Source organism: Ambystoma mexicanum, chromosome 11, assembly GCF_040938575.1.
Source record: "Ambystoma mexicanum isolate Mex_15411 chromosome 11, UKY_AmexF1_1, whole genome shotgun sequence".
Taxonomy (NCBI): Eukaryota; Metazoa; Chordata; class Amphibia; order Caudata; family Ambystomatidae; genus Ambystoma; species Ambystoma mexicanum.
In genome coordinates, this window is record NC_090934.1 from 686273998 (window position 1) to 686301921 (window position 27924).

General features: G+C 45.8%; 1 protein-coding gene across 3 annotated transcripts in view; it reads left to right on the plus strand.

The window, feature by feature from the left end:
* The window catches only part of ELP4 (elongator acetyltransferase complex subunit 4), a 1964259-nt gene that overhangs the window by 591206 nt on the left and 1345129 nt on the right, over positions 1 to 27924 (plus strand). For all 3 annotated transcript variants that reach the window (XM_069623546.1, XM_069623547.1, XM_069623545.1), the window contains exon 4: positions 2432 to 2560. In XM_069623546.1, coding sequence (XP_069479647.1) covers positions 2432 to 2560 — 129 coding nt within the window. The remainder of the gene's footprint in view (positions 1 to 2431; positions 2561 to 27924) is intronic.

The following is a 27924-nucleotide window of genomic DNA, read 5'->3' on the forward strand; positions in this document are numbered from 1 at the left end:
ACTGAAACTTCACTGGACTCCAAGTCCCAAAAAGCCTCAAGTACTGTTACGCATGAAGAGGAGCAAGGATTTCATGTGGAGGAAAATTGACTCTAAGAATACTATGAGGTCTAGTTGTCATAACTCCAATAAGCTGCGCGCAATCTTTACATTTCCAAATCACCTCAAAGGGGGACAGGAGGATTGCAGAAGGAGAGAGAAGGAAGGCTTCAGAGTGTGCAGAGTGGGAAGCTTGACCAGTAGCAGAGGAAATACCACAAGGATCTGTGGGGAGAGATGCATGCATGAAGCAGGCTGGCGGCGTCCGGGACCGAAGGAAAGGAACTCCATAGGAATAGTGAAAGCAGATGGTGTGCAGCAGGGCTCTGTAAGTCGACACGACCCTGCAAAGCGGCATGGCTCTGGGTGGCGAATGGCAGAAGAGCTGATGCTGAGACACATCGAGACTCTGCCTAGAAGGGGAAGCCAGCCCCTCTCAAACACTCTTCAGCAGGCTCACTGTAGACGGGTAAATCGGCCTAATTGCGTAGGGGGCCCGCAGGACATATGAATATGCTAAAAACTGACATTTTCTCCATCTTCATTAAATTTGTGCAGAGTACTGGATTTCATTTCTGAACATGCAGCAATCTACTTTAGCTCCATTCTGTGTTCTGTTCCTTCATTTCTGCTTAGTACATATTCTCTTCCTGCCTTCATTTGCCTTTTGTCTTTGCCATTTGGCCAACAATGCCAAACCCATTTTCTTCATCCTCCTTTTCATACTGTATGTCCACCTCGATTGAAGAGTGGTTCCTTTTCCCACACCTCTGCTCCTACAGTCTTCCTGCTCACTGCATCACTGCAGTGTTTGTGAGCTCTGTCTTGTCTGCAACAGTGACTTCCTCCATCTGTGTTTTCTTATTCATAAGCTTCTCCTTCTCAGTCGCTAGTTTCATCTCCTTCAGCCCACAAATTATACCCTTGGGTCTCAGTCATACTGGCCCTCCGGTTGGAGGCTCTCCTCCTCTCCAGAGACCTTCCACTGCGTTGTTCCTTGTTTACAGCTAGTATGCTTATCCAAGGCCACTGGATCCATGGGGACAGTCGTGCTACAACTGTCATGGATAACAGAATCTGAGAGTCCACAACAGCAACAGTTCAGCACTATACTTCCGTTTGTTGTCCCCAAGCAGAAAGGTCATGGGCTTATCTGGCAAAATTCCAACTAGCACGCAAGAGCAATTTATAAGCTATTTGAACAAAATTTGTTGACTTCCTGATTGTAGTCTTTCGAAGGTATGAAGTGAAGAAAGACTGCAAGAACCAGCAGAATTCACCATGCTGGCACTGTAAGAACCTCAACAGATTCCTGATTGGAATTTTGTATGGAATTCATCTAGGAGGATTTCAAATCAGATCTCAAATGAGGAGCCAACCTGCCACCCGCACCTTAGTGATAGGATGGCAGGACCCAGACAATTGCAATACAAAGTTTGAAGGTTTGGGTGTGGATTTTATGGGCAGACTAGTATGCAGTAGGCTTAATGCTGCAGATGAAATGCATGATGATCAGACCTTATATGACCACTGTGTGTGACTTTTGCATTAAAGTTGTGGTTCGTTTTTATTATCAAATGTAGGATTTTTGATTTATTATGGTTGCATAAGTTAATTCCTCTCATTTAGGTCTATGCATTTTGTAGATTAAATTAATTGTAAACAGTTCTTTTTTTTAATGAGGACTCCAGCTTTCATTCATGACTGCAATAACGTATAGGTTTGAGAGATTGCCTTTTTAGGCTTTGTAATGTTGGGCTTATTATTGCAGGTGTAGCTCCTCTATCTCAGGGTCTGCTATCACGTGACATCACTCTACAGTGCAACATTTCTCTTAATCTAGGCCCTGCAGGAGCTGCCCAAGTTTAACTGGGTGATGTGCAGGCATGGGTACATGCTAAATAGTACCGTCCTTCAGTCCTGTATGGGTTTTCGGTACAGCGCCTGCTGTAGGAAGGAAGAGGATCACTTTGATACTCAAGAAAATACATTTTGAGAGAATCAAAATAGATAATTTTGTTAGTTTTTGAGAAGGTATGGCTTTGAGCAGATCTCTCGCTAGGAAAAGATAAAGAAAATATATTTATTTTAGGGTTTGATAGTTGTATCAACTGCTACCCCTATGTTTCTGCTTCCAGGTGCTAGCAATGTTTGGCAACTGCTACAATTGAACGAATATAAAATAAAATGTTTTTAAAGTGAATTGCTTGTGGTTTTTGCTAGTTTTAAAAGACGGTGGTTTGCACCTGCTGTCAATCACAGTATGACATGCTGCTGCCACAATAAAACAATAAAAAAATAAAAAACGCGATCATCACGGGCCAAGAAAAGGTGATGTCGCTTGCACTAAGCCTTTGCTTTTGGGGAAAATAATTGTTCTCTTTTTCTACAGGAGCTTCCAGCCCCTTCGCTAGATGATTTACACAAAGGCAAATCAGATCCAGAGGAGATATCTGCTTCTAAACCTTCGCAGGAATCGATGAAAATAGCCTGGCGCTACCAGAATTTACCAAAAGTTTCGGTAATTTATTTTTTCTTTAAGTGTGTTAACAGTTTACAATTAAACATTCCACACATATAAATACAATAAGAGAAGAAAAGACAAAAAAAGGAAATGGGATACAACAATAATGAATACCAAACCTATTATACAATAGATCGGACACATACCAAACTTACTTAAAATGTAGTTCCGAATTATAATCCTGATGGAATCTAACTCTTTCCCATGGGTGGCAGTTGTTTCTAAATTATAACATTATCAGAGCAATATCTAAGGATATTTGACAAAGAAAGAGCTAATGCTGACAGCTTGCGCTACATTCATTTATATTCATAACACTTTTATGTGTCCTAATAATCAAACTTCTTCTTTGAATAGATGTCCTTAATGTGGCACGTGCCAGTAAATTGCCATGTAACAATCTCGTCCCAAAGGTTTTCGACTTGTGATCCTGTGCAGTTACCAGATCTACTGGTATTCGTCCATTCGTGCCAAAGGGTTTCGACTTGTGATCCTGTGCAGTTACCAGATCTACTGGTATTCGTCCATTCGTGCTAGCTCCTTCATTTCAAACATTTGAGTAATCCTCTGGAAGAAGTTGCCTTGAAGACGACAGGTTCAAAACACATGTCAGCTGTGATCGATACACTAACTATTTCACAGAATTTGCACAAGTTTGTTTGATTATTAGGACACATACAAGTGTTATGTAATCAAATGGTTGTAGTACAATCTGTCAGCATTAGCTTTTTAATTGTGTAATTTTGACCAAGGAGAATTGGGGTTTTCTTCTTAATGGTGATACTGCTGCATGCAACATAATCTATAGACCAGGACCATAGCGCACCCGACCAAGGTTATACCCCTATTTTTCAGCAATCTAAGGATATTTGGGTGGCTCTCAAGGAGCATTCCCAAAAGCCATTTGTGCTAATAAACGAAGAGCAATGAACAATTTGGCCAAAATACTGTTGTCTTAGATGGATTATTCCTGGGCACTCAAGCAAAAGATGCGTAACTGTTTCTTGCCCCTGTTTTTGCTCACAAAGACTGCAGTGCCTATTGGCGATGGTGTTGCTACCCTGAGGCCAAGGGTTGCTAGAAATGGGCGTTGATTAAAACAAAGTAATAGAAATGTCCTTCTTATTTTCGGGCATGGGAATTTGAGCAAATAATCCTGCGGCTAGCCGCTGTAGAAGATGGAAACAAAGTAAAGAATGGATTTTGTATTCAGGGCCAGCTCTCGGTTATCTATGTTGTCCCAGTAATAGGCCTTTTTTTAAAATTGTAAAATTCAATAACTCATAGGGTAAGGACCATTCAATGTGCTAACCAATCATACTCTGGAATGTTTGTACTCATTTTCAGATAACGTTTAGCCATGCATAGTTGAATTGGTAGCTGAGAGCATCAATGCCCAGATTGGATGGGCAGTACACTTATTTATTTTTATATACAGAGTCACTTTCCTTATCATAGCCAATACAAACATGGAGGTAATCCCCAATTCCAATCTAATAACTAGAATAGCAACAACATTACCAATACTTAAAATCTTTCTCTAGCAAATACATCTTACATGAGTGCCCATGATGATCTTCGGAGTAACATTATTGACCTCTTTGAGTCTTTCTGGTAGGTCTGCAATGTAGAGGTTGAACAAAAGTGGCGCTAACTGGCATCCCTGCTTCAGGTCCCAGTTAGTTCTTATCCTCCTCATAGTGTGTCCCTGGTTATGTAATCTAACCACAACCATGTTGCCAGTGTAGAGCTGTACTGGTATATTAAGGAGCTCATTTGGCACGCCTCAACAATAGAGTTAAGTCCATAAGAGGGATCTATTGACTGAGTCAAAAGCTGCTGAGTAATCTATAAAGGCAGCATATTATGTGGGGCGTTCCTGGTTTTGTCCTCCATAGGCTAAGTAGTCTAAGCAAAAGGATGTTTTGGAATGTCCAATAACACTTTTTATTAAAACATATCTTTATTATTTTCATTGGTCATAAACACAACAAAACTTTATATCAACATTTCACCCCCAACTCTCCCTCCCCCCTCCCACCCAGGGACCCATGTGACTTGATTCGTGGATTCTTTATGCGTTGAATATGTCTGTGACCTTTATGTTGTGGGCGCACCATTGATCCATAAAGTCTGACTGCAGGTGTTCCAAGACCCCACCCCATTCTTTGGTGGACCTGTGCTTAGTGCCTTGGATTGTGTGGGTGACTTTTTCCATTGCTAGTGCGCCCATACTTTTTGAAGCCACGTAAATATTAGCGGTGTATCCTTCTTTTTCCAATTTTGGGCAATTGTTGTCCATGCCGCGATGAGAAGCCCCACTAAGCTTCTCCATTGTGCTTTCGTGAAGCTTCTTGTAGTGTCATCTCTCATGCCACACATCCATACTCTCTCTTCTAGTTGTCCCACATTTGGGAGTATCTTGCCCATTTCTCCCTTAACTTCTTCCCAGAACGGCACTATTCCTTTGCAGGTCCACCAGATGTGTCTCCATGTCCCTACTTCTCCGCACTCCCTCCAGCAGAGGTTAGATGTTCCTGGGAACATAGTATGTAGTCTCTCAGGCGTGTAGTGCCACTGAGTCACTATTTTTATCCACATTTCTCTCATCTGCACAGCTCTTGTCAGTTTGGGGATTTGAGCCCAAATGTCCTCCCACTGTTTTCTCGTGTGTTCCATTCCCAGCGTTCTATCCCATTTGCGCATATATGCCCATTTGATTTCTTCACTTTGTTTATAAAGTAATATAGTGTTGAAATCCATTTCTTTGCCCCAGAGTTGGTTGTGATGTATTTCTCAAATGGGGTTAGGGTTCTCGTAGCCGCCTTCGCTATTTCGGGAGTTTTTAGCCAGTGCTTAAGTTGTTCATAACAATATCTATTCCGTGTGGTTCTTGTTGTGAGTGTGAGGCATGATTCGTATTGAATAATTTCATTGTTGCAAAACATTTCCCCAATTTTCGTTATGCCCGCCTCCTCCCAGATGTCTGATGTACCCTGCTCTAGCCCTGGCGGAAACTGCGGGTTCCTCCATATGGGTGTGAATGGGCCTAGTGTGTTGGACAATGCGCCCTTTCTTGTTTGGGGGTCCCACGCCTCCAAGGTCGTGCTCAGTATTACGCTGATCCCTATGTTGGGGTGTCTGTGCTGTTTCTGCTTCCATAGTAGTTCCACTAGAGGGGTCCTAGCCACCGCCCTATCTTGTGCTGCCCATAGCTGTTGTGGGTCTTCTCCCAGCCATTCCCGAAGCACCTTCAGTTGGGCCGCTTGGTAGTATTTTTGAAAGTGGGGCAGTGCCATCCCTCCTTCCCTAGTTGACGAGGTTAAGACCGTCCTGGACAGCCTCGGAGTTTTCCCTTTCCACACAAAGGTTGAGACTACCCTCAGGAGTGATTTGAAGAATGAGCGGGGAATCCCCACCAGCAGGGCTTGGAAGTGGTATAGGAGCCTTGGGAGAATGGTCATCTTTACCGCCTGAATTCTACCCCACCATGATATCAGCAGTGGGTTCCATCTTCCTATGTCTCTTCGAATGCTAGTGAGTAGTTGTGGATAGTTTTTACTGTACAGTTGGTCTACCTTGTGTGTGAGAGTGATTCCCAGGTATTTAATACCCTCCTCTGCAATCTTGAGGTTGAGTGCCCCTGCTTCTCTCCTAATCTTATCCCCGTCTCCTGCCAGTATTAGTATTTCTGATTTGTTTCTATTGATTTTTAGCCCCGAGATGGCCCCGAAAGTTTGTAGCTCTCCCATTGCTGCTGCTAGCGATCGGTCCGGCTCCTCTAGTGCCAACAGCATATCGTCCGCATAAGCTGTGATCTTGTGTTGCATGCCTGCCATCTCTATCCCCCTAACATTCGCAGCTTCCCTTATTTTCATCAGTAGGGGTTCTAAGAATATAGCATATAACAGGGGGGAAAGTGGGCACCCTTGTTTCGTCCCCCTAGATATGTACACCTTTTCTGTTACCTCCCCATTGATGGCCACTCTGCAAGTTGGGGCGTTGTAGTTTGCTTTAATTCTGGCAATAAAGTGTTCCCCAAATCCCACACATTGGAGTGTCTTAAATAGCATGGACCATTCCACTCGGTCAAATGCTTTTTCTGCATCCAGTGCCAGGAGAATTGCTGGGATTCGCTTTATACCAATCTTTTCCACCAGATGGGTGACCCTTCTGAGATTGTCGTGTGTTTGTCTTCCTGGGATAAAGCCTGATTGATCTAGGTGAATCAATTTAGGAAGTAGCGGGGAGAGCCTAGCTGCTAGTATCTTAGTGTATATTTTGGCATCTATATTTATCAGTGAAATCGGTCTATATGAGGCCGGGCAGGATGGGTCCTTCCCTAGTTTGTGAAATACCAGGACCTTCGCTTCGTTCATGGTGGGGGTCACATTGCCGCTTTCTTTAAAGGAATTCATTAACCTGGTTAGAACCGGGGTCAATTGGTCCGCATACTTTTTATAAAATGGGGCCGTATAGCCATCCGGGCCTGGGGCTTTATTTTTCGGTAGGTCATTAATTGCTTTTCTAACTTCTTCTTCCCTTATGGGGTCTTCTAGGACCTGCTTGTCTGCCGGTGAGATTTGCTGGAATGTGAGGGTTTTCAGATATGTGTCCTGTGCGTCTGCCTCTGGTTGGTCTGTGGTGTATAGTTTCTGGTAGTATTCTCTGAAGACTTCCCCTATGTCTTGTGTGCATGTAAAGTGTTCCCCTTTCGTGTTTGTAATGCTTTTGATTGTCCTGTCTTTCTGGTTGGCACGTAGTTGTCTCGCCAGCAACTTATCTGCTTTATTTGCTTTAATGTAGTACCTTTGTTTTAGGTATAGAAGGCTCCTTTCCGCTCCCTTTGTGCGCAGCATTTCTAGTTGGCCCTGCGTGTGTCTAAGAGTCCTCTGAAGTTCTCTGGAGGGTTGTGTCAGTATCTTTCCTTGTATCTCAGTAATTGACCTTTCCAAATCTTTTTCCCACACTGACCTCTGTTTCTCCCTCGTTATTTTCAGTGCAATTAGTTTCCCTCGGATCACTGCTTTAAACGCCTCCCAGACTGTGGAGATTGATACTTCCCTTGTGTCATTGTCCGTGAAGTATTCGTCTATCATTCCCCTTATGGTTTCCCCCGTGGCCTTGTCCTGGATTATGTCCTCCGGCAATCTCCACCTCCACAGACCTCTAGATTTCCCCTGAACTTTCATATCGAGCCACATGGGTGCGTGATCCGATAGTGCGATTGCCCCTTTTTCCACCTCCTGGATTCCCACTGAAGCCCAAAGGTAGTCAATTCGTGACATCGAGTTGTGGACATGTGAGAAGTAAGTGTACCCGTTTTGGTCCCCCCTGAGTTCCCTCCATACACCACTCAGGGCCATCTGGTCCATTTGCTGCTTAAGTCGTTTCGATGGAGCCCCCTGGCTATATGCCCCTCCAGTGCTTCTGTCCCTTTGTGGGTCCCACGCCATATTCAGATCTCCTCCAACGATCACTTCCCCTCTTGCGAAGGATTCTAATTTGTCCAGGGTGTCTCTTAGAAAGCCGTCCTGTCCCACATTGGGGGCATATATTGACGCTAGGGTGATCCTCTGCCCCTCCAGCACTACATTTGCGAACGCATACCTTCCCTCCTTATCTGTGATGGAGTTTTCCAGTATGGCGTCCCTTCCAGTCCTCATTGCTATGATGACTCCCGCCCTCTTGTCGGTGGCGTTAGCCTGGGCCCAAATTGTATATCCCCTTATCCGAGCCTTTTGTTTGTCTTTTGCTCTTATATGCGTTTCTTGTAGGAGAAGGAGGTCCGCCCCTTCCCTTTTGAGAAATTTCTCCAGTTTCACCCTTTTTACGGGGTGATTCATTCCCCTTATGTTATAGGTCACTATGCGTATCTTCCCCATTTAGTAAGGCACAAGTTCAGAGTATTTGACATCCCTTCCTTCTCCGCTGCCCTTTGTCAGTTGTCCCGGTCCCTCATTCCCCATCCTCATAACCCCCCCCCCAACTGGTAACAAAAACAGAACCGAACTTGTTGCCCCCGAGTAGGGCATTGGGTTCCTACTGATGCCTGGACTTTGCGCCCGAAGCTCCCTGCCCTCCTTCCTCTCGGGGGGGTGTGTGTGTGGGGGCTCCTAAACCCCACATCAATGTCTTATCTTACCCGATTCCAAGCCGGAGGGTCCATCCCGGACCGCCTTCTTCCGTTCCTGTACAGCTTTTGGTGTGATGTCGCTTGGGGCCCTCCGTTCTCTCTGTGTCTTATCCTCTTTTCATGTCGGCTTCCTACGGCTTTCTCTTCCTTTGGGTGGTCTATTGTGTTTGATCATTTCCCATCCTTTAGGTCTTGTCCTTTGCTCTCCGCTGGGTGCCGCTGGATCCCCATCCTCCGTATCGCCCTGAAGGCCCATTATGCTTAGGCCTTCTTCCCAGGTGGTTGCTCTCCGCTGTTTCCGCTCCCATGTAAACGTCAGCCCGAATGGAAAAGTCCACTTGTATCGAATTTCTTTCGCCCGTAGGGCCTTGACTAGTGGGGCCATCGCCCTTCTCTTCTGTAGTGTGATCAGTGCCAGATCTTGGTACAATTGGATTTCTTGACCGTTCATTCTTATGTGGTCCATTTCTCTGGCCTTCCTCAGGATTAGTTCTTTTTGCGGGTAGGAGGATAACGCCACCAGGACATCCCTTGGCCTTTCCCCAGGTGCTCCCGATCTTTTTGGGCCGACCCTGTGGGCTCTGTCAACTCCGATTGTATCCGGCTCTGCTGCATCTAGGATATTGCTGAACATTTCCTTAACTGCCGACATGAGGTCTCTGTCCTGTACTGTTTCCGCCATATTTTTGATGCGGATGTTGGAGCGTCTGGAGCGGTTCTCCAAATCCTCGCACTGTATCTCAAGGTTGTGGGTGAGTCTCATCAAATGTTCCTAGGTTTCACTCGTCTGCTGCGTTTCCTCATCTATCCCCTGGAGTGTTCTTTCCAATATATCGGTTCTTTCCTCCAGTTTCGCCACATCGATCCTTAGGTCCTGGACCGCTTGTTTTATGTCGTTTTTCATCGTCGTGAACTGTTCCTGTACAGAGGACATGAATTTTTCTTGGAGTTCCTGGAACCATGATTGCATGTCCTCCCTGGATGGGGGCTGAATGGGGTTCGCCTGTGCCATTTCTTCCCTTTGTTTGTTGTCTTGCGGCTTTCCCTTCGCTTGCGGCGTGGTGTCCGCCGACCACAGTTGTAGGATGTTTGCATCTTGCTTGGAGGGGATTGGGGTCTGCTGGGAGGCACTAATTTTACTTTTTGCCCTTGACATGTTATGAAAGTCTCTTGGAGTACGTGAGGGCTTCTGATGGACCTCTGTGTGCTTATTGGTGTTTTCCCGGGGTGTGCGAGGGCTTCTGATAGTCCCCTGTGTCCTTAGTGCTGTGCCCCCCTGGTATGTCTTTCTCTCTGCTGTTAGGTGTGACGGCGCCTGGGGAGATCACTCTGCTTGGGTACTGTTTCCCCTCATTCGCGCTGCTCCGCTCCCTTCTGGGGGGGGTCTTTTCTTTTCTCGCCGGATTTATAAGGTCGCCGCACTCCTTGGTGCTCACCTTGTGCGTGGGGCACCCGCCAACTTTCTCCGCTTCAACCCCGTGATCCTGTAGCTCTGCGCCGTGTCGGGGGCCCTGTGCCCTTAGTGCCGGTCTCGGGGCGGCTTTCTTTGTGGCTCTCTTTCCTTCCTCCGCGATGGGCGCGGGGGAGGGGGCTGGGCCGACCGCTCCGTCGCCCACTGTTGCTGCCGCCTGTAGTTCGGTTCCCTCAAGGGGGGGGGGGAGATCGACGCCTCCGTTGTTCTCCCGGGAGGGCTAGGGAGTCGCCCCCACCGCCTCTGTCCCTTCTCCCTCGGCTTCGTTGCAGGCGGTCTGCCGCTCCCCTCCGCCGCGTTGGAGCTGCCTGCCTGGGGGAGGGGTGACTTCTCCGAGGGTACCGTCCTCGGCGTTCGGCGCCCCGCCGACATGCACCTTATCGTCCTGAGCCCCGAGGGAACGTCTGGAGGTGCGGTCCGCTCGTGCGCTGCACTGACTTGCTTCGATTTGTGCTTATTTAGGCGGCCCGGTACGAGCGCGGCTTAGTCGCAGCTCGTCTCCGCGGCGGCCATCTTGGAATCCCCAATGACACTTTTTAAAGCCTGCTTGAAAAGGTTTTAACAGCTGCTTCTCCTCTGCCCAAATAGTTAACTCCATAAGCAAAATGTTAGCAAAGCTCTTTCCCGAGATGTCCAATAATGCCAGGAGTCTGCAGTTGGAAGGATCTGTACGATCATTTTTCTTATAAACTGGTACTATACAAGACGTCTTCACAGAAGCGCCTATATGATTAGTGTTAATAATTTTGTTAAAGAGCTTGACAAAAATGAAAGCCTAGTTTTCGCTATTGTTTTTTAAAACTGCATTCACCATCCCATCGGGTCCTGGCACACGTGAATTTTTTATATTTGTTCTAAACCTGGCAATAACATCAACTGTTGTGGGATGTATTTACCCATGCATCCGAGCCTTACCTCAAAACTGTGCAGTACTGACATGAAAACATCATGATGGCCAGAGCTTCCCAGAAAATGCACAGGGAAATGCATGAAGAATAGGCTGCCACTCATTTTTGCCGATGTTATGGGCACAGAAGGAAACTGCCTAAAACCACCATTGGACTACCCACACAGTAGTCTGAAACCATTGGGAGTGGCAATGCTGATTGCCAAAAGCAAACCCATAACTGTTGGGAATTCATTTTCTTAAATCCCAAAAAGGGGTGCAGTACCAGTACTCACCACTATCAGAAAGCCGGCGTTTTAAAACCACCAGATTTTACTTTTTTGTAGAAAACTGAATAAATGAACCCAAAACAGGCCAAAGAAAGACTTACTGAGAGGTGGATACAATGTAAAGTTATATTCTGAAGTGACTTGAAGGTTTATAACAAGACTGGCTGAGCTGTGGATTTCAGCAGTTTAAGTAAATTTGGACTGAAAGACACTAAAAAAATCTAAATGTTTAAATTGACTGAGTGACCTACTTTTGAGTGTCACATAGGTTGCAATTGTTTAAATGTCATAGTTTTAAACTTAGAATCAGCCTTCTAGCTGCATATGTGAAAATGTTTAGTTTTATTTGAATGCAGAAACTGGGGAACAGAAATGACATGTAGCTAAAAACTGGCTTAAAGAGATTCCAATTTGCCTGGCAACTACCCCCATCAGGAGTGAAACTTGAGTCTCAGCTGTGTTCCCAGGCCTAGCTGCCCTTTTGCTGCTCACACCAAAAGGGATATGACACTTCCCTGATTGAATTACCTGGGCTCTGCAGGAAATTGAACAAAGCCCTGTCTTGACTCAGGCAAATGTTTTATGGCGGGAGTCGTAAATGGAGATTTCTCCTGGAAGCACAGGGGAGGGGCACTGCCTGTGAGAGCAAGCTGGCTTGGCAGAACTGGAAAAACCAGAAATTCAACCTTGTGCTGGAGGAAAACCACACCCCTTTGGGGCCAGAACATAACTCTAAAAAGATGAATAACTCATAGAGCAGACATGTGAAAATTGTATAAATGACACCATAATTCTTGTGATTTTTCTGCCCACATTTTAAGAGGTTTTTAGAACCGGTGGCATGTTCAGGGGGGGTTTAGCGGAAAAGAGGATATTACTCAAAATGTGTGCATGTGAAAAATCTGGCACTTCATCAACTAATGTCCATACTCCTTGCGCACATGTGTGTAAATTTGGGTTAATGTCCGAAATTGCGAACCCAGTTAAAAAGTGAAATATGTGCCATTTTTGAATGCAAGTCCCCAGGAAGAGCAGATTTGGACAGGGTATACCTCCTGTGATATGTGAAGGGTGCATGTAATTTTAAACAAATGTGTACCTGTGCAAATATGTTTTTTTGAGCAAATATAGATTGTGTGTAAAGTTGACAGGGGTGGGTTCTCTGTATCATAAACAGACCTCATCATGATGACACTTCATTTCATTCCCCCAGTCAAGTGGAAGCGGATGAAGTGGCCAATGACAAGTGGAGAGGGGCTGGCTAGTGATGCTGCTTACACACACCCATTTTCAAAACACATAAAAGCAGAGAGACAGGACAGATAGGGACTTTCAAATCCATTTGCAGCTGGAAGCTCTGCCGGGAAAATCCATACTTTACCTCCATCAATCTCCAGAGAAAGCTGTGCAGAAAGTTCCAGACTTTAAATCCCTCAATCTTCAGAATCCAGAGAGAGAGCAGACCCAGATCACTGTGCAGTGCAGAGACCAGAGTCCCGTCTAAAACCTGACCAGATCCATGGCGAGGCCCATTTCACTCAAGAATATAGTGTGAGTACCTAGAAAACTGTGCAGAACCAGTCTCCTAGTTAAAATAATATAATTCAATCTAGTTTAATCTAAGTAGAACTGTCTCCTAACTGTCACCTGTCATTTGCAAAGCTGTCACCTGTCATTTTCTAGTTGCAAGCTGCACTTGTCTTTTTGAACTTTAAAAATTTCAAATCTGAAAAACGACCTTTATTTAATCGCTCATATCTCCGTGACCGTTTGTGCTAGAGACTTGCAGTAACTTTCATCTGGAAGCTGAGATCCTAGGCTTTCCTAGGACCCCAAAACGATATAGCTAGCCGTAGTTCCTCTGTAATCGCACCAGACACATTCGCGAATTTTACCGCGATTTGCAAATTTCTCCACTTGCAAAAAGATAGCTGCTTTTGCTTTCCTCTGAAAGAAATTCGTTTGCCTCATAAAAACCATCCCTGCATCATTGCTAGTGTGAGCCTGGACTAATATTAACTAGATACCACTCACCCTGAACCTCTAGAGGGAATTAAAAGCATTTTAGCATATTTTTTCTTCATTTCCAGCACATTTAAAAGCATTTGGGCCTGTGTTTTCAACTTCTGTAGTCTAAGTTGCTGGGGTGAACTGAATCACATTTGATTGCATTTCTGAGAACTGTGTGCTTCCCTCCATTTCCTTGCATTGCATAAAAAGGGGGGGGTGAATTGTCCAAGAAAGTGATTACATTGTCTTTTGCTGAAATCCTATCAAGTTATTTTCTGTACTGCATTTCATTCCACATTGCATTCATTTGAAACCATAAAAGTATTGTTGCTATCTTATCCATTTCATGTCAACTCCTTAGTGATTATAAAGAAGTGTGCTAGTGCCATATTCTCCGTTGTTAATCTTTATCATATCAGATTAAGTGTGCTATTCAATTATTAATTTATTATGAAGCGTGATATATATATATATTGTTTAAATTATCAATTAAACCTTTTAACTTGCAAAACAGAACTACTTCTTGGCTCAGTGGGGTCAGGGGGATTCTGAGAGAAGGGTGTTATATAGGGGTAGTCATCCAGAACGCATGAACTGGACATAAAGATATATCAATAAGGGTTTTCATTCAGTATTATAGACTAGGCATTGATTTAACTGTAGTGTTGAATTGAATCCTCTTACAAATTGGGGGCTCGTGCCGGACGTTTGGGTTAGATCTACCATTTGTGCAGATTAATACAGCGTGCCAGCTGACCAGATACACATATCCGGTTGGATCACCACGCTGTGTTACGCTGTAAAGCACTCCTCAAAGGAACGCTCTTAGGAAAAGGTCTGTTTTGCAAAAATAAAATACAAACTTCTGTAAGTCAGGACAGAGACCAATCTCTAGAATGACGACCTTAGTAGACATGAAAATAGCCAGAGAGCACCTCTTACATAAACTATTTGTGAGAGGTGAATGGACTGAACAGGGCCAGGATGCCTGGTTGCAGGCCATCACGTGACAGGTCACTGAAACAGGGTCAGACCTATGGAGAGATCAGGGTCCATTACATGTGGCCCTGAGTGAACTATATATGGCTCCTAAAGCCAAAGATGAACACAATAAGATTGCCAGGGTAGCGGCATATTTATATTTACATATGGGAGCCATGCAGGACAAATGTGCTGAAGGCCAAGATCTGGCGAGTAGGCAACTGCTGGCATTACAGAAGGCCCAATCTGAGCTGGACTCTTCTGAGCAGAGGCTGCTCAGGAGCCAGGAGTCAGAAAATGATAGTAGGCAATATATCATTAAAATAAAAGAGGATATGGGCATCCTGCAACAGGAAAAGGCGGACCAGGATACTAGATTTCTGGCCCTGCAAAAGGAGCACCAAGACAGTTTGGACTTCTTACTGCAGAGCCAGAAAAAGCTGGAGCAACAATTAGACTTTAACAGGGCATGCACGGAGCAGGTAGCCACCCTGCAAAGTCATCTAGATAGAGTGAAGGCAGAGAGCAACAAGCTGATTTCGAAAGACCTGGATACCCAGGCAGAGTTTGATGAAGAACGCCAGAAAGCTGGTGCCTTTCAAAGGCAGAGGGACGACCTGGCGGCACAAATGCAGGCTCTTAGTCAGGAAAGAGACGCCTTAGGCCAGGAAGTCTGCCATTTAAAAAGAAAAATGGAAGAAAATCACCTGGCCCACCAGGGACTGGGTGACCTCCAAAAAGAACACCAGAACTTGTTAGTGCACACCAGGAGGGCGGAGGATGCTCTAGCAAGAAAGGAGCAGGCCAATAGGGACACAGCTCAGGAGGTAGCCCTCCTGCAGCAAAGACTGGCCCAGTGCTCCAGGACCAATCAGAAAACACAGAGAAAGAATGAGGCTCTCTGCCAGCACAATGATAGGCTCCAACAACAGGTAGCGATGCAGGAGAGACTGATAGAGTCTAGTAAGGCCTTAACTGAGGAACTGAAGGCGCAGGCTCTTGCATTGCAACAGGGAGCAGGGGCGGATAGAGACCAGGTTCGCTGGGAAAGGGAAACTCCTGAGCATAACCCCAGGAGCTCTAGTACCAGAGGCCTTTATCTCTCTCGGTCCCTGGACTCTGCCACCCCCATGTCCCCTGGCGCACATGAGCACAGTGCCACAGGGATGAGGGATGGCAGATTACTATCCAGCCAGAATTATGGGGCTCATAGGCCAGTACCACCCAGGTATGGAGGGGCGGGCATCCGAGTATGGTCACCCAAGCGCAGTGCAATTTACTGGGGAACCCCAGGAGAGTAGGCCCATTAAGGGCATCCTGAAAACCTCTGCCCAGTTAGGTCAGTGGAGGGGGTACCCATCAAATCCTGGCAGCAAGGAGGAATCTGAAGACTCCTCTGAACTGCGCAGGACACAGGAGACCAGGTCCCCACATTCTGCCAGCCATTCCCAGGCTCGCAGAATCCGGGAAAACCTGGAAGAACAGACAGGAACCTCTGGGAGCAGTGCCTCTGAGTCAGAGGATGAATGGACAAGGGTTACCCGAACCAAAAAGGCCAATAAGGCAAAAAAGGGCCTTGCTTAAGGACCCCTTAAAGCAGATTAAGGCGATCAGGAGCGTCATCACGCCTTACCATAAGAACGCTAAGTATTCTGTTTGGGAGCACTTAGAGTTGTTTGAGCAAATGATGGAGACTTTCCATTTGAAGGACAGCCAAAGCTGTATTCAATATGTAAAGTGGACCTTCTCCCCGGAATACTCCAGTTTCTTTGCGGGGCTGGAGGACCAAAATCATTTAAGATGGTCCACCTATAAGGCGGCCATCTTGAAACACTTTTCTGTTCACAGAAATCCTCAAGAGGCTCGCAAGGCAGCCTACAATTTGCAATGTGGGGAGGATCAGGCCCCACAAGAATTTGTGCAAGAACTGAAACGTGCTTTTGCGCAGACCACCAGAAGGGTGCGCACAGACAGTAGAGAATTCATCAATACATTTTTTCATGCCTTGCCCAAATACATAGTGACCCAGCTCGTGAGGGATTTTCACGAGAAAAGATCTTTAGACTGGATCATTGAACAGGCTACCCGGATCTATGAGGTGCAGAAACCGGTAGATAGCAAAAGTAATGCCCAGAAAAACCCCAAAGCCAACAGCACCCCTGCTGCTGCCAAGGTGGCAGAGGTAAAGGTCACCCCCGTTTTGGATTTGGAGATGGGGGGGCCTAAAAACCTACCTGCACCTAATAATGCTAGGCCCAGAAGGTCCTCGGGCCAGTCACAGACAGGGAGCCAGGGAGGCAGCCCCACAAATGGGGTCCCTCGCTCTCCTGATTATGTAAGCCCCCGTTACAAGGGAAACAGACCCATCCTGGGTTATGTGTGGACTCCTCCAGCCCAAGGGGGGAGATCCAGCCAAGAACCTAACCCAGGGAACTTTCCTCCTAACATCCCACCGGAGGGCAGAAATTCTCCGAATCCTGGGCAGAACTTTTTCCCCAGGTATCCACCCAATTTCCAACCCCAAAATCCTCCACCCTTCTTTCCCCAATTCCCTGAGCCCAGACAACCTAATCCGGGAGAGGGGAGGCCAAGGGTGGAGGGGTACCCAAATCTTCCCAACCCGGGGTATTACCAGAGGAGGGACAGCTACCCTTCCCGGGATCAGCCCAGGGGAGAAAACAGGGCCCCGTATCAGCCTGAGCGGGTTTCCCAGTTAGAGCGCCAGGTTCAAAACATGGCGCGGGATCTGGGTCACATACTGAGGGCTCAGCAGAACCCTCAGATCGGCATGCCGGCGCAGAATGCACCCAATTCTGGACCTGGTGCCCCAGAACAATGACGGGGGCAGCACCCCGATAACTCACCGGTTCCCAGGGAGGAGGCACAAAGGGAAGGGGGGTGTAAAGCCTTGGAGGAAGCTTCCTTCCTCACTTGTAAACAGCCCCTGGAAACCCAGGAACCGGAAACAAAATCTCTTGCCCCTGAAAGTCTGCCTCCTAAGGAGCAGGGGGGGGGGTAGAAGAAACAAAAGACCCAAACAGACTCAGTTTGAGGAGGAGGTACAGGTCTTCCAATTTGAGGGAGAGGGATCCTCAGAGGATCCTGGGAAAAGGATCTTCTCCTTCAGAGAGGGGGGAACTCCTCCCAAAGACAAATGGGTCCCTAGGGATGCAAATCCAGACTGGGGAGATGTGGAGACTGAGCTACCGCCGCCCACCATCTCATCCCAGAACCAACAGCAAGAAAATCCCCTGGTTCAAACCCATCCTGGTGACTGCCTCCAAAAAGGGGGGGGCGGCCCGGAACCGGAGCCAGGGGAACCCACAATGGCTCTGATCTCCAGTTGCCAACTTTTTCTTTCAGATTCCCAAGGCTCTCCACAGAATTCTGCCCAAATTTCTTCTCTTGCAATGTCCAAAACCAGAAAATTAGCCCACCAGTTGTCCAAAAATGTGCATTATCTGTGCCCCCTTGAGGAGAAGGAGGGAAGATATTATGCCCCGGTACAAGTACAGGGGCAGGGTACAATTTTGGCACTGGTGGACACTGGATCTCAAGCTACCCTTCTGTCCAGAAGGGCCTTTGACGAACTGAATGCAGGAAGGGGAGGGAATTACCAAATTCCTCTCACCTCTCTTCCTGGGCAACTCCAGAACTTTGACGGGAAGGAAATTCCCGTCGAGGGGACGGCAGATTTGGACATTAAAATTGGGCGACACAAGTTGAAACACCCGGTCATAGTTGTGACTCCAGAGGGCACCCATTGTTTACTAGGGAATGACCTCCTGAGAAGGTTATCACCCCTAATAGATTGCGTAAACAAGGTCCTCTGGACCCAGACTAGCCGACCAATAAAATTAAAACAGAGTGTCAACCATGTTAGTTTAAACGGCACCTGCCACATGGTTGAACAAAAATCTGACCAAGTAGAATTCCACTTCCAGAATAACCAAATTCCAGACGTGACAGTAATAGCAGTAGGACAACAGACTGGTGATGGAGGGTCCTCTCTATTTCTGAAAATCAACCTTCCTTCCAGTCTAAAGTGGTACTCCACGCTGGAAGGAAACACCCTGAGATTCTATACTAATCCACAATCAGAAACTCCCACTCTTATAGTCCAGAAAGATGTGAAATCAGCTCAGAGCCTGGCTGATATTCAGCAAATTGGAGAGCAGTTGTTCATCCCTGTTAAATTAAATGCTGGGAAGGACTCTGTTCTCGCTCGAGTGTGTGTGAACAACGGTAAGAGCTTCATCAGCGAAGCCATGTTTCGCCAACTCCCAAAAGATCCAGACATTCCCACATTCAAACTGATAGACAAATGGGAAATGGACCTGGAAGCACCCAATTCCAAACATCTCCTGCCAAGCAGGTGTATGCTCAAAATCTCCATTGGCAACAAGAGCATAGTCCACAATTGTTGGGTCGTGCGAGACGTCACGGCCGCCTTTTACTTAGGCAGTGACATTCTCAATCGCGTTGCCATTAGTTTGGGCCTAATAAACTTCAAAGCTTGGTCCCGAGTAGCGGATAACCCCATGGGCTTTGATGATCCAGAAAAAGCATTTAGGTCAGCTCAATTGCTACCTTATGCAGTTGAAATTCAGATCAAAGAGGAAGTCACCATCCCAGAAAGGACCCGACAATTCTCCCTGGAAGTGAAAGTTAAAAGAGGACAATATTTGCAAAACCCTGATGCTTATATACATCTAAATGCTTCTCTCCAACAGCAAGGGTTGGGGGTAAACCCAACTCCATTAGTCAACATAGAACATGACACCATTCCAATAGAGGTGGATAACAGCGACTTGAAGAGTATTACTCTAGCCGCAGGCACCATTATTGGAATGGCGGTTGATGACCGACATTTTTCCATAGACTTAGGTAATGAACTGTTAGGGCCAATCCCCAAGGACTGCTTTGACAGTGACAGTGATGACAATACAACACCAGACAGGATTTTTACCCGGCATGGGGGGAACTTCCTGGTGTACACTTCTTGCCCTTATGGTAAGGAAGATGTGACTTGTGACTTCAGGAGGGATGAGGTGATTTTTCAGGTCCATGAGGGCTGCCTTTCCCACCTGAAGCCTCCGGTCCAAATCAGCACTCTGACCAGGGACCTCTCCACCCAGCTGGAGGAGGCCGCTGAAATAGCCAAACCAGAAGTCTTTCCAGGCTTCAGGCAGATGGTGGAAGAGAGAGTCAACCTAGCTGATGCCTTTGTGACTCTGGAACAAAAGCAAAAGTTGAAACAAGTTTTCTTGGATTTCCAAGATCTCTTTGCGGTAGACTCATATGACTGTGGCCGCACCGACATCCACACAACAACAATCCCCACGGACCCTGGCATGACTCCTGTGTTTGTGAAGCAATATCGCTTGCCTCTCGCATCAATGGAGTCCCTTACTGAAATAATTAAGAACCTTGAGTCCCGGGGAATAATCCGTCCAGTCCACAGCACCTTCAATAATCCGGTGCTGGGAATATTGAAGCCAAACGGCCAGTGGAGACTCTGCGCCGACCTCAGGGAGCTCAACAAACGGGTCCATACTTCCCGATGGCCTCTGCCCTACATTGACCAAGGGCTGGCCCAGATCCAGGGGTCACAGGTATTCACTGCAATAGACCTGACCAATGGATACTGGACCGTGCCTGTCAGCAGGGAGGACCAATACAAACTGGCTTTTACCTTTGGGGGCCAGCAGTACACATGGACCCGGACTCCCTTCGGATACCTCAACTCCGGCAATGAATTCAACATTTTCCTACATAAGGCCATGCCCGACCTGGGTGCGAGGGGTAACCTGGCTTATGTAGATGATGTCCTCATCAAAAGTTCATCTGTGGAGGAACACATAGCGGAGATCCGTTATGTTCTGACCCAGTTGAGGGCCGCCGGAGCAAAACTTTCCTTTCAGAAAGCACAGTGGTGTAGAACCCGTGTTAATTTCTTGGGGCATGAGATTACTCCTCAGGGTCTCTGTCCCCAGGAAAAGAAAGTGGAAGCACTTCAGAAACTGAAAGACCCCACAACTCTGCGAGAACTAAGGAGCCTCCTTGGACTGACTAATTACAGCAGAAAGTTCATTGAGGGCTACGCAGAGATTACCAGACCCCTGATTCATCTCCTGAAGGGGGGGGGTCAAGTGGGAATGGGGTCCAGAACAAGCCGAGGCAGTAAAACAACTCAAAAGAAGCCTCTCACAAGCGCCTTGCCTAGCTTACCCTGTCAGAAACAAGGAGTTCTTCCTGGAGACAGGGTTCTCTAATACGTGCTTGACGGCAGTATTATACCAAAAGCATGACAAGGTCAATAAAGTAATCTCCTATGCGAGCAAAACTTTATCCTCTGTGGAGGAAAAATTCAACGATTGTGAGAAGGCACTCCTGGCAACGGTGTGGGCATTGAAGAATTACCGCCCGTTTATCCAGGGGGAACACATCATAGTGGAGACTCCACACCAGCCTCTGCAATATCTCCAAAGTGACAGAATCCGGGCCGGAAATGTGAGTAATTCCCGAATTACTTCCTGGATTCTGTCAATGCAAGGCTTTCCTGTGGAGGTCAGATATGGCCAAAACAAGAAGAGTCCCCTCGCGCAAGGTCTGGCTGACTTGCATGATTGTGCCAGAGAAAACTGTCTCGAGGACGAAAGTCTAAAAATCAAGGACAACTTGGAGGCATACCTTAATTCCCCACACAAAGTCTTTGAAGAGGACAAGTGTGAGGGAATGCCCACTGTCTATGTGGATGGATGCTCTTACCATGTTGACAACAACAGGGAAAAAGAACTGGTGGCTGGCGTAGGGAATGCATGGGTGAATGAGTCCCCAGAACCCTCCGCTGGATACAAAATTGGTCCCCAAAGTAGTCAGGTGGCAGAATTGATGGCTGTGCATCAGGCCATCCTCACTGCTGTCCAGCATCAACTCAGCGAACTGGTCATAATCACAGATTCGGATTATGTACGGAACGGGTTCGTGGAGCACCTGGTTAATTGGAAAACCAGAGGCATGTTGTGTGCTAACAACAAACCCTTGAAACATGGGAAGTTGATCCAAAACATTGATGATCTGGTCACCTCGAATGAGATGACCATCTATTGGAAAAAGATCAAGGGTCATTCCAAAGTAGAGGGACCAGACAAAACTGGAAATGACTTAGCTGATCAGCTGGCCAAAACCGGGGCCATCCAAGGGGATCTAATTGAGATTGAGTCCCTGTTGGGGGAAATCCAGGTCACTGCTATCACTAGGTCCCAGACAAATGCTCACAACGACCTTTCAATTGCACAATGGAGCAAGGAGACTCCTGATGCTGATTTGATTACAGCTCAGAAGGGGGATCCAATAATTGGTAAATTTTACCAACACCTTGAGGACCCTGAGAACTTTCCCCTGACGGATACCGATTACATTGGGAAAGAGGACCTAAGAGTGTTGATGAAATGTCCAAAAATGTTCCGAATCCAAGACGGTTTGTTGGTAAGGAAATCCAAAGCTGGCCACGATCAGTGGGTGGTTCCTACCTCATTCCGAAGCCTGATGGTAAGTCACGCCCATGATGCGGCCACCGCCGGTCATAGGGGGTTTCACACAACACTGGAAATCTTAAGAGAGGTTGCATACTGGCCACACATGGGGCAGGACCTCGACCAATACTTGAAGGGGTGTCTTGTGTGTGCACAATTTCAGCCATCATCCCTCACGCACCGTGCGCCTCTCCAAAAGAGGGGGATGACGCTGCCATGGTCAGATTTACAAATCGACTTTGTAGGCCCTGTGATTCGCTCTGCTAGGGGGAATAAGTACATGTTGACTGTGACATGCTTGTTTACCAAGTGGGTGGAATGTCTCCCAGCCCCAAATTGCAAGGCAGAAACGGCAGCTGCCTTGATGATTAACCACATCTTTTCTCGTTTTGGTCTACCTCAAAGGATTGAGTCAGACAGGGGTAGCCACTTCACCAGTGAAGTAATGACAAAGATGTGGGAGATACTGGGGGTCAAAAGGAAGTTGCATATTGCTTACAGGCCAGCTTCTTCTGGGGCAGTAGAGAGATATAACCGAACCATTGTGAGCATGTTAAAGAAGTTTGTGGCAGATTCTGGGCCAAGTTGGGATATCCGATTACCTCTGGTCCTAATGGCCATCAGATCTACCCCTTCATCTGCCACCAAAATGTCACCATTTGAGTTGATGACTGGGCGCAAGATGGTGCTTCCGCAGCATTTGCTCTACAGGACCCAAGAGCAGACACTGATAAATGCCTCCACAACTCATGAGTATGTGGAGAATTTAAGGAAACACCTTCAACATGCTTTTGCTTATGCTCAGCGGAATCTAGAAAGATCAACTGATAGCATGAAAGACCCATTATGACCTGAAAACTTCCAGGAAGGAATATCAGGTGGGAGACCGGGTCTATCTATACAACTTCCAAAGGAACCAGGCCAAGCAGCGCAAATTTTTGCCTACATGGAAGGGACCCTTTGAGATCATCGACAAGATCTCCCCTGTGGCCTACAAAATCCACATCCCCAAAGGTCCTTTGGCAGCGGGGAAGACAAGTGGGTCCACATAAACCAGTTGAAGTGTTGCCATCCCAGGCACGCTCTGCAACAACTGGAGGAATCCTCTGGAATCCTAGCGGGTACTGTCTCAGACTAATTCAGTTCCAACCATAAAACATACCACATCTAGTCTCTAAAATATTGTGATTTGCATGAAACTGTCTCTTAGTTATACTGTTTTTTTTTTCAAAATAAGAATGTAATGTTTCGTTATGATGAAATGCATATGCTGCCCCACTATATCAATGGTGGGGGAAAAATGTCTATGGATAGGTATTGCCGCTCTTCCTTTGTCGTCCTAGGAGAAAGAAAACCTGGAAACGGGCCAAGGACGACGATCCGGAGACCGGGAGCAGAGACGCAATGGGCCCGGGGTACCGCCCAATATTCCATCAGGACCGGCGAGGAGAACCGATCGATCAATACCGGATGGAGGAAAAGACGCTGAACTGTGCCATCTACCGGAAGAAGATGAGAACTGCATCCCAGATCTTGCGGGTCCCACCAGTGAAGGATCAGATGGCCACCGCAAGAAGGGGGGCTTGTGGGATGTATTTACCCATGCATCCGAGCCCTACCTCAAAACTGTGCAGTACTGACATGAAAACATCATGATGGCCAGAGCTTCCCAGAAAATGCACAGGGAAATGCATGAAGAATAGGCTGCCACTCATTTTTGCCGATGTTATGGGCACAGAAGGAAACTGCCTAAAACCACCATTGGACTACCCACACAGTAGTCTGAAACCATTGGGAGTGGCAATGCTGATTGCCAAAAGCAAACCCATAACTGTTGGGAATTCATTTTCTTAAATCCCAAAAAGGGGTGCAGTACCAGTACTCACCACTATCAGAAAGCCGGCGTTTTAAAACCACCAGATTTTACTTTTTTGTAGAAAACTGAATAAATGAACCCAAAACAGGCCAAAGAAAGACTTACTGAGAGGTGGATACAATGTAAAGTTATATTCTGAAGTGACTTGAAGGTTTATAACAAGACTGGCTGAGCTGTGGATTTCAGCAGTTTAAGTAAATTTGGACTGAAAGACACTAAACAAATCTAAATGTTTAAATTGACTGAGTGACCTACTTTTGAGTGTCACATAGGTTGCAATTGTTTAAATGTCATAGTTTTAAACTTCGAATCAGCCTTCTAGCTGCATATGTGAAAATGTTTGTTTTATTTGAATGCAGAAACTGGGGAACAGAAATGACATGTAGCTAAAAACTGGCTTAAAGAGATTCCAATTTGCCTGGCAACTACCCCCATCAGGAGTGAAACTTGAGTCACAGCTGTGTTCCCAGGCCTAGCTGCCCTTTTGCTGCTCACACCAAAAGGGATATGACACTTCCCTGATTGAATTACCTGGGCTCTGCAGGAAATTGAACAAAGCCCTGTCTTGACTCAGGCAAATGTTTTATGGCAGGAGTCGTAAATGGAGATTTCTCCTGGAAGCACAGGGGAGGGGCACTGCCTGTGAGAGCAAGCTGGCTTGGCAGAACTGGAAAAAACAGAAATTCAACCTTGTGCTGGAGGAAAACCACACCCCTTTGGGGCCAGAACATAACTCTAAAAAGATGAATAACTCATAGAGCGGACATGTGAAAATTGTATAAATGACACCATAATTCTTGTGATTTTTCTGCCCACATTTTAAGAGGTTTTTAGAACCGGTGGCATGTTCAGGGGGGTTTTAGCGGAAAAGAGGATATTACTCAAAATGTGTGCATGTGAAAAATCTGACACTTCATCAACTAATGTCCATACTCCTTGCGCACATGTGTGTAAATTTGGGTTAATGTCCGAAATTGCGAAACCAGTTAAAAAGTGAAATATGTGCCATTTTTGAATGCAAGCCCCCAGGAAGAGCAGATTTGGACAGGGTATACCTCCTGTGATATGTGAAGGGTGCATGTAATTTTAAACAAATGTGTACCTGTGCAAATATGTTTTTTTGAGCAAATATAGATTGTGTGTAAAGTTGACAGGGGTGGGTTCTCTGTATCATAAACAGACCTCATCATGATGACACTTCATTTCATTCCCCCAATCAAGTGGAAGCGGATGAAGTGGCCAATGACAAGTGGAGAGGGGCTGGCTAGTGATGCTGCTCACACACACCCATTTTCAAAACACATAAAAGCAGAGAGACAGGACAGATAGGGACTTTCAAATCCATTTGCAGCTGGAAGCTCTGCCGGGAAAATCCATACTTTACCTCCATCAATCTCCAGAGAAAGCTGTGCAGAAAGATCCAGACTTTAAATCCCTCAATCTTCAGAATCCAGAGAGAGAGCAGACCCAGATCACTGTGAAGTGCAGAGACCAGAGTCCGTCTAAAACCTGACCAGATCCATGGCGAGGCCCATTTCACTCAAGAATATAGTGTGAGTACCTAGAAAACTGTGCAGAACCAATCTCCTAGTTAAAATAATATAATTCAATCTAGTTTAATCTAAGTAGAACTGTCTCCTAACTGTCACCTGTCATTTGCAAAGCTGTCACCTGTCATTTTCTAGTTGCAAGCTGCACTTGTCATTTTGAACTTTAAAAATTTCAAATCTGAAAAACGACCTTTATTTAATCGCTCATATCTCCGTGACCGTTTGTGCTAGAGACTTGCAGTAACTTACATCTGGAAGCTGAGATCCTAGGCTTTCCTAGTACCCCAGAACGATATTGCTAGCCCTCGTAGTTCCTCTGTAATCGCACCAGACGCATTCGCGAATTTTACCGCGATTTGCAAATTTCTCCACTTGCAAAAAGATAGCTGCTTTTGCTTTCCTCTGAAAGAAATTTGTTTGCCTCATAAAAACCATCCCTGCATCATTGCTAGTGTGAGCCTGGACTAATATTAAGTAGATACCACTCACCCTGAACCTCTAGAGGGAATTAAAAGCATTTTAGCATATTTTTTCTTCATTTCCAGCACATTTAATAGCATTTGGGCCTGTGTTTTCAACTTCTGTAGTCTAAGTTGCTGGGGTGAACTGAATCACATTTGATTGCATTTCTGAGAACTGTGTGCTTCCCTCCATTTCCTTGCATTGCATAAAAAGGGGGGGTGAATTGTCCAAGAAAGTGATTACATTGTCTTTTGCTGAAATCCTATCAAGTTATTTTCTGTACTGCATTTCATTCCACATTGCATTCATTTGAAACCATAAAAGTATTGTTGCTATCTTATCCATTTCATGTCAACTCCTTAGTGATTATAAAGAAGTGTGCTAGTGCCAGATTCTCCGTTGTTAATCTTTATCATATCAGATTAAGTGTGCTATTCAATTATTAATTTATTATAAAGCGTGATATATATATATATATATATATATATATTGTTTAAATTATCAATTAAACCTTTTAACTTGCAAAACAGAACTACTTCTTGGCTCAGTGGGGTCAGGGGGATTCTGAGAGAAGGGTGTTATATAGGGGTAGTCATCCAGAACGCATGAACTGGACATAAAGATATATCAATAAGGGTTTTCATTCAGTATTATAGACTAGGCGTTGATTTAACTGTAGTGTTGAATTGAATCCTCTTACACTGTATACCAGCTTATATCTAACTGGGTGTCTAGATAATTGGTGGGAGCATGAGACACTACATCCCTATTTAAAGGGGTACTGGTATGCCTGCATCACATTTCTTCCTCCACACCAGTTAATAAGAAGTTGATGGCAGGTTCAGCTGATTTGTAAACCAGATTCCAGAATTTTTGGTGTCACCACTGGCCATTTCACAAAGCATTACTTGTCACTGTGGCAGTGCTCTGCGACTGTTTATAGGTGCATAGCCAGTTACCCTACTGGTTCTTCCTTCCCTGATTAGTGCCAACATCTCTGGCATAGGTAACTGGGAATTAACCCTGATATTACAGATCTCTCTTCTCAAGTTGCACTTGTTAAATGTGATCCGTACATCAAAAGGTGCCCAACCCCTGGAATGTTCCAGCTTATTGTTACAGCTAAACTGACCCAACGTAGCAGTAAGGCAATATATACACTCCGAAACTTCTTTCACAGTGGAATGATCAAGCATGGTAAAAATATCCATACTTAAAAAATATTATATGGTCATTAATATCGCGAATATATGTGGCGATTCATCCTACCCAGTTACCTCTAGTATTGGCCTTCACTGGTCCTATTTTCCTGATATAAGGATGTTGGGTCTGCAGGGATAGTGTTAGAAAGTTGAGTGCATGATCACTAAGTTTATTATGGACTACCTCTAGCGAGTGAACCAAATGGAAATCCTTACATGTAATAAAGAAATAGTCAAGGGTGGATTTCTTATCACCCATTCTCCAAGTAAAAGTACCCAGTATATCACCCGGGGTGCGACCATGCAGCTTACATATATGATTAAGTATTCCAGTCAGAGATTGCCCTGCTTATTCGATTTGGTGTCGTATGTATGGGCAGCTGGGATAAGGGCTCCTAAGGGATCTGGTCAATCCAAGCAATCAATAATGGGCTCACAGAAACGAGCATTACAGTCCCCTACTATCAAAACAAAAGCTTTCTTTTGGTTGAATGTGTACATTTCTAGACTGTCCTCTAAAATGTGCATGATGTTCTTAGTCTGCGAACCTCCATGGGGGGAGGGAGGGTCGTAGCTGTTAAAAAGTACCATAATGAGATTTGTATGAAATTTTACTTCAGCCAGTAGTATATACAGGGACAACCTAACGAGGTCACCTGTTTAGATGCAAAATAATTTGCAGTTCGTGTGAATACACGTCCCATAGGTCTCCCTTGTATGCCCTTTCTAGCTTTCCGTTCAAAGATTTTATAGCCGTCTGCCAGTATCCCAGATAGAAGGGAAATCTCCTGCACCAGGAACACGTTGTTTGCCAATAAACAGCAACCTCCTTCACCATTTGTGAGGCACTCATGGTGACATTAAGCCGGACACAAGTGATCACAGTTCAAGGGTGTTTACTTAACTGTACGCAGGGTGGAAAAACGCCTACTCTAAGCCTAAATCGAAGATGGGAACAA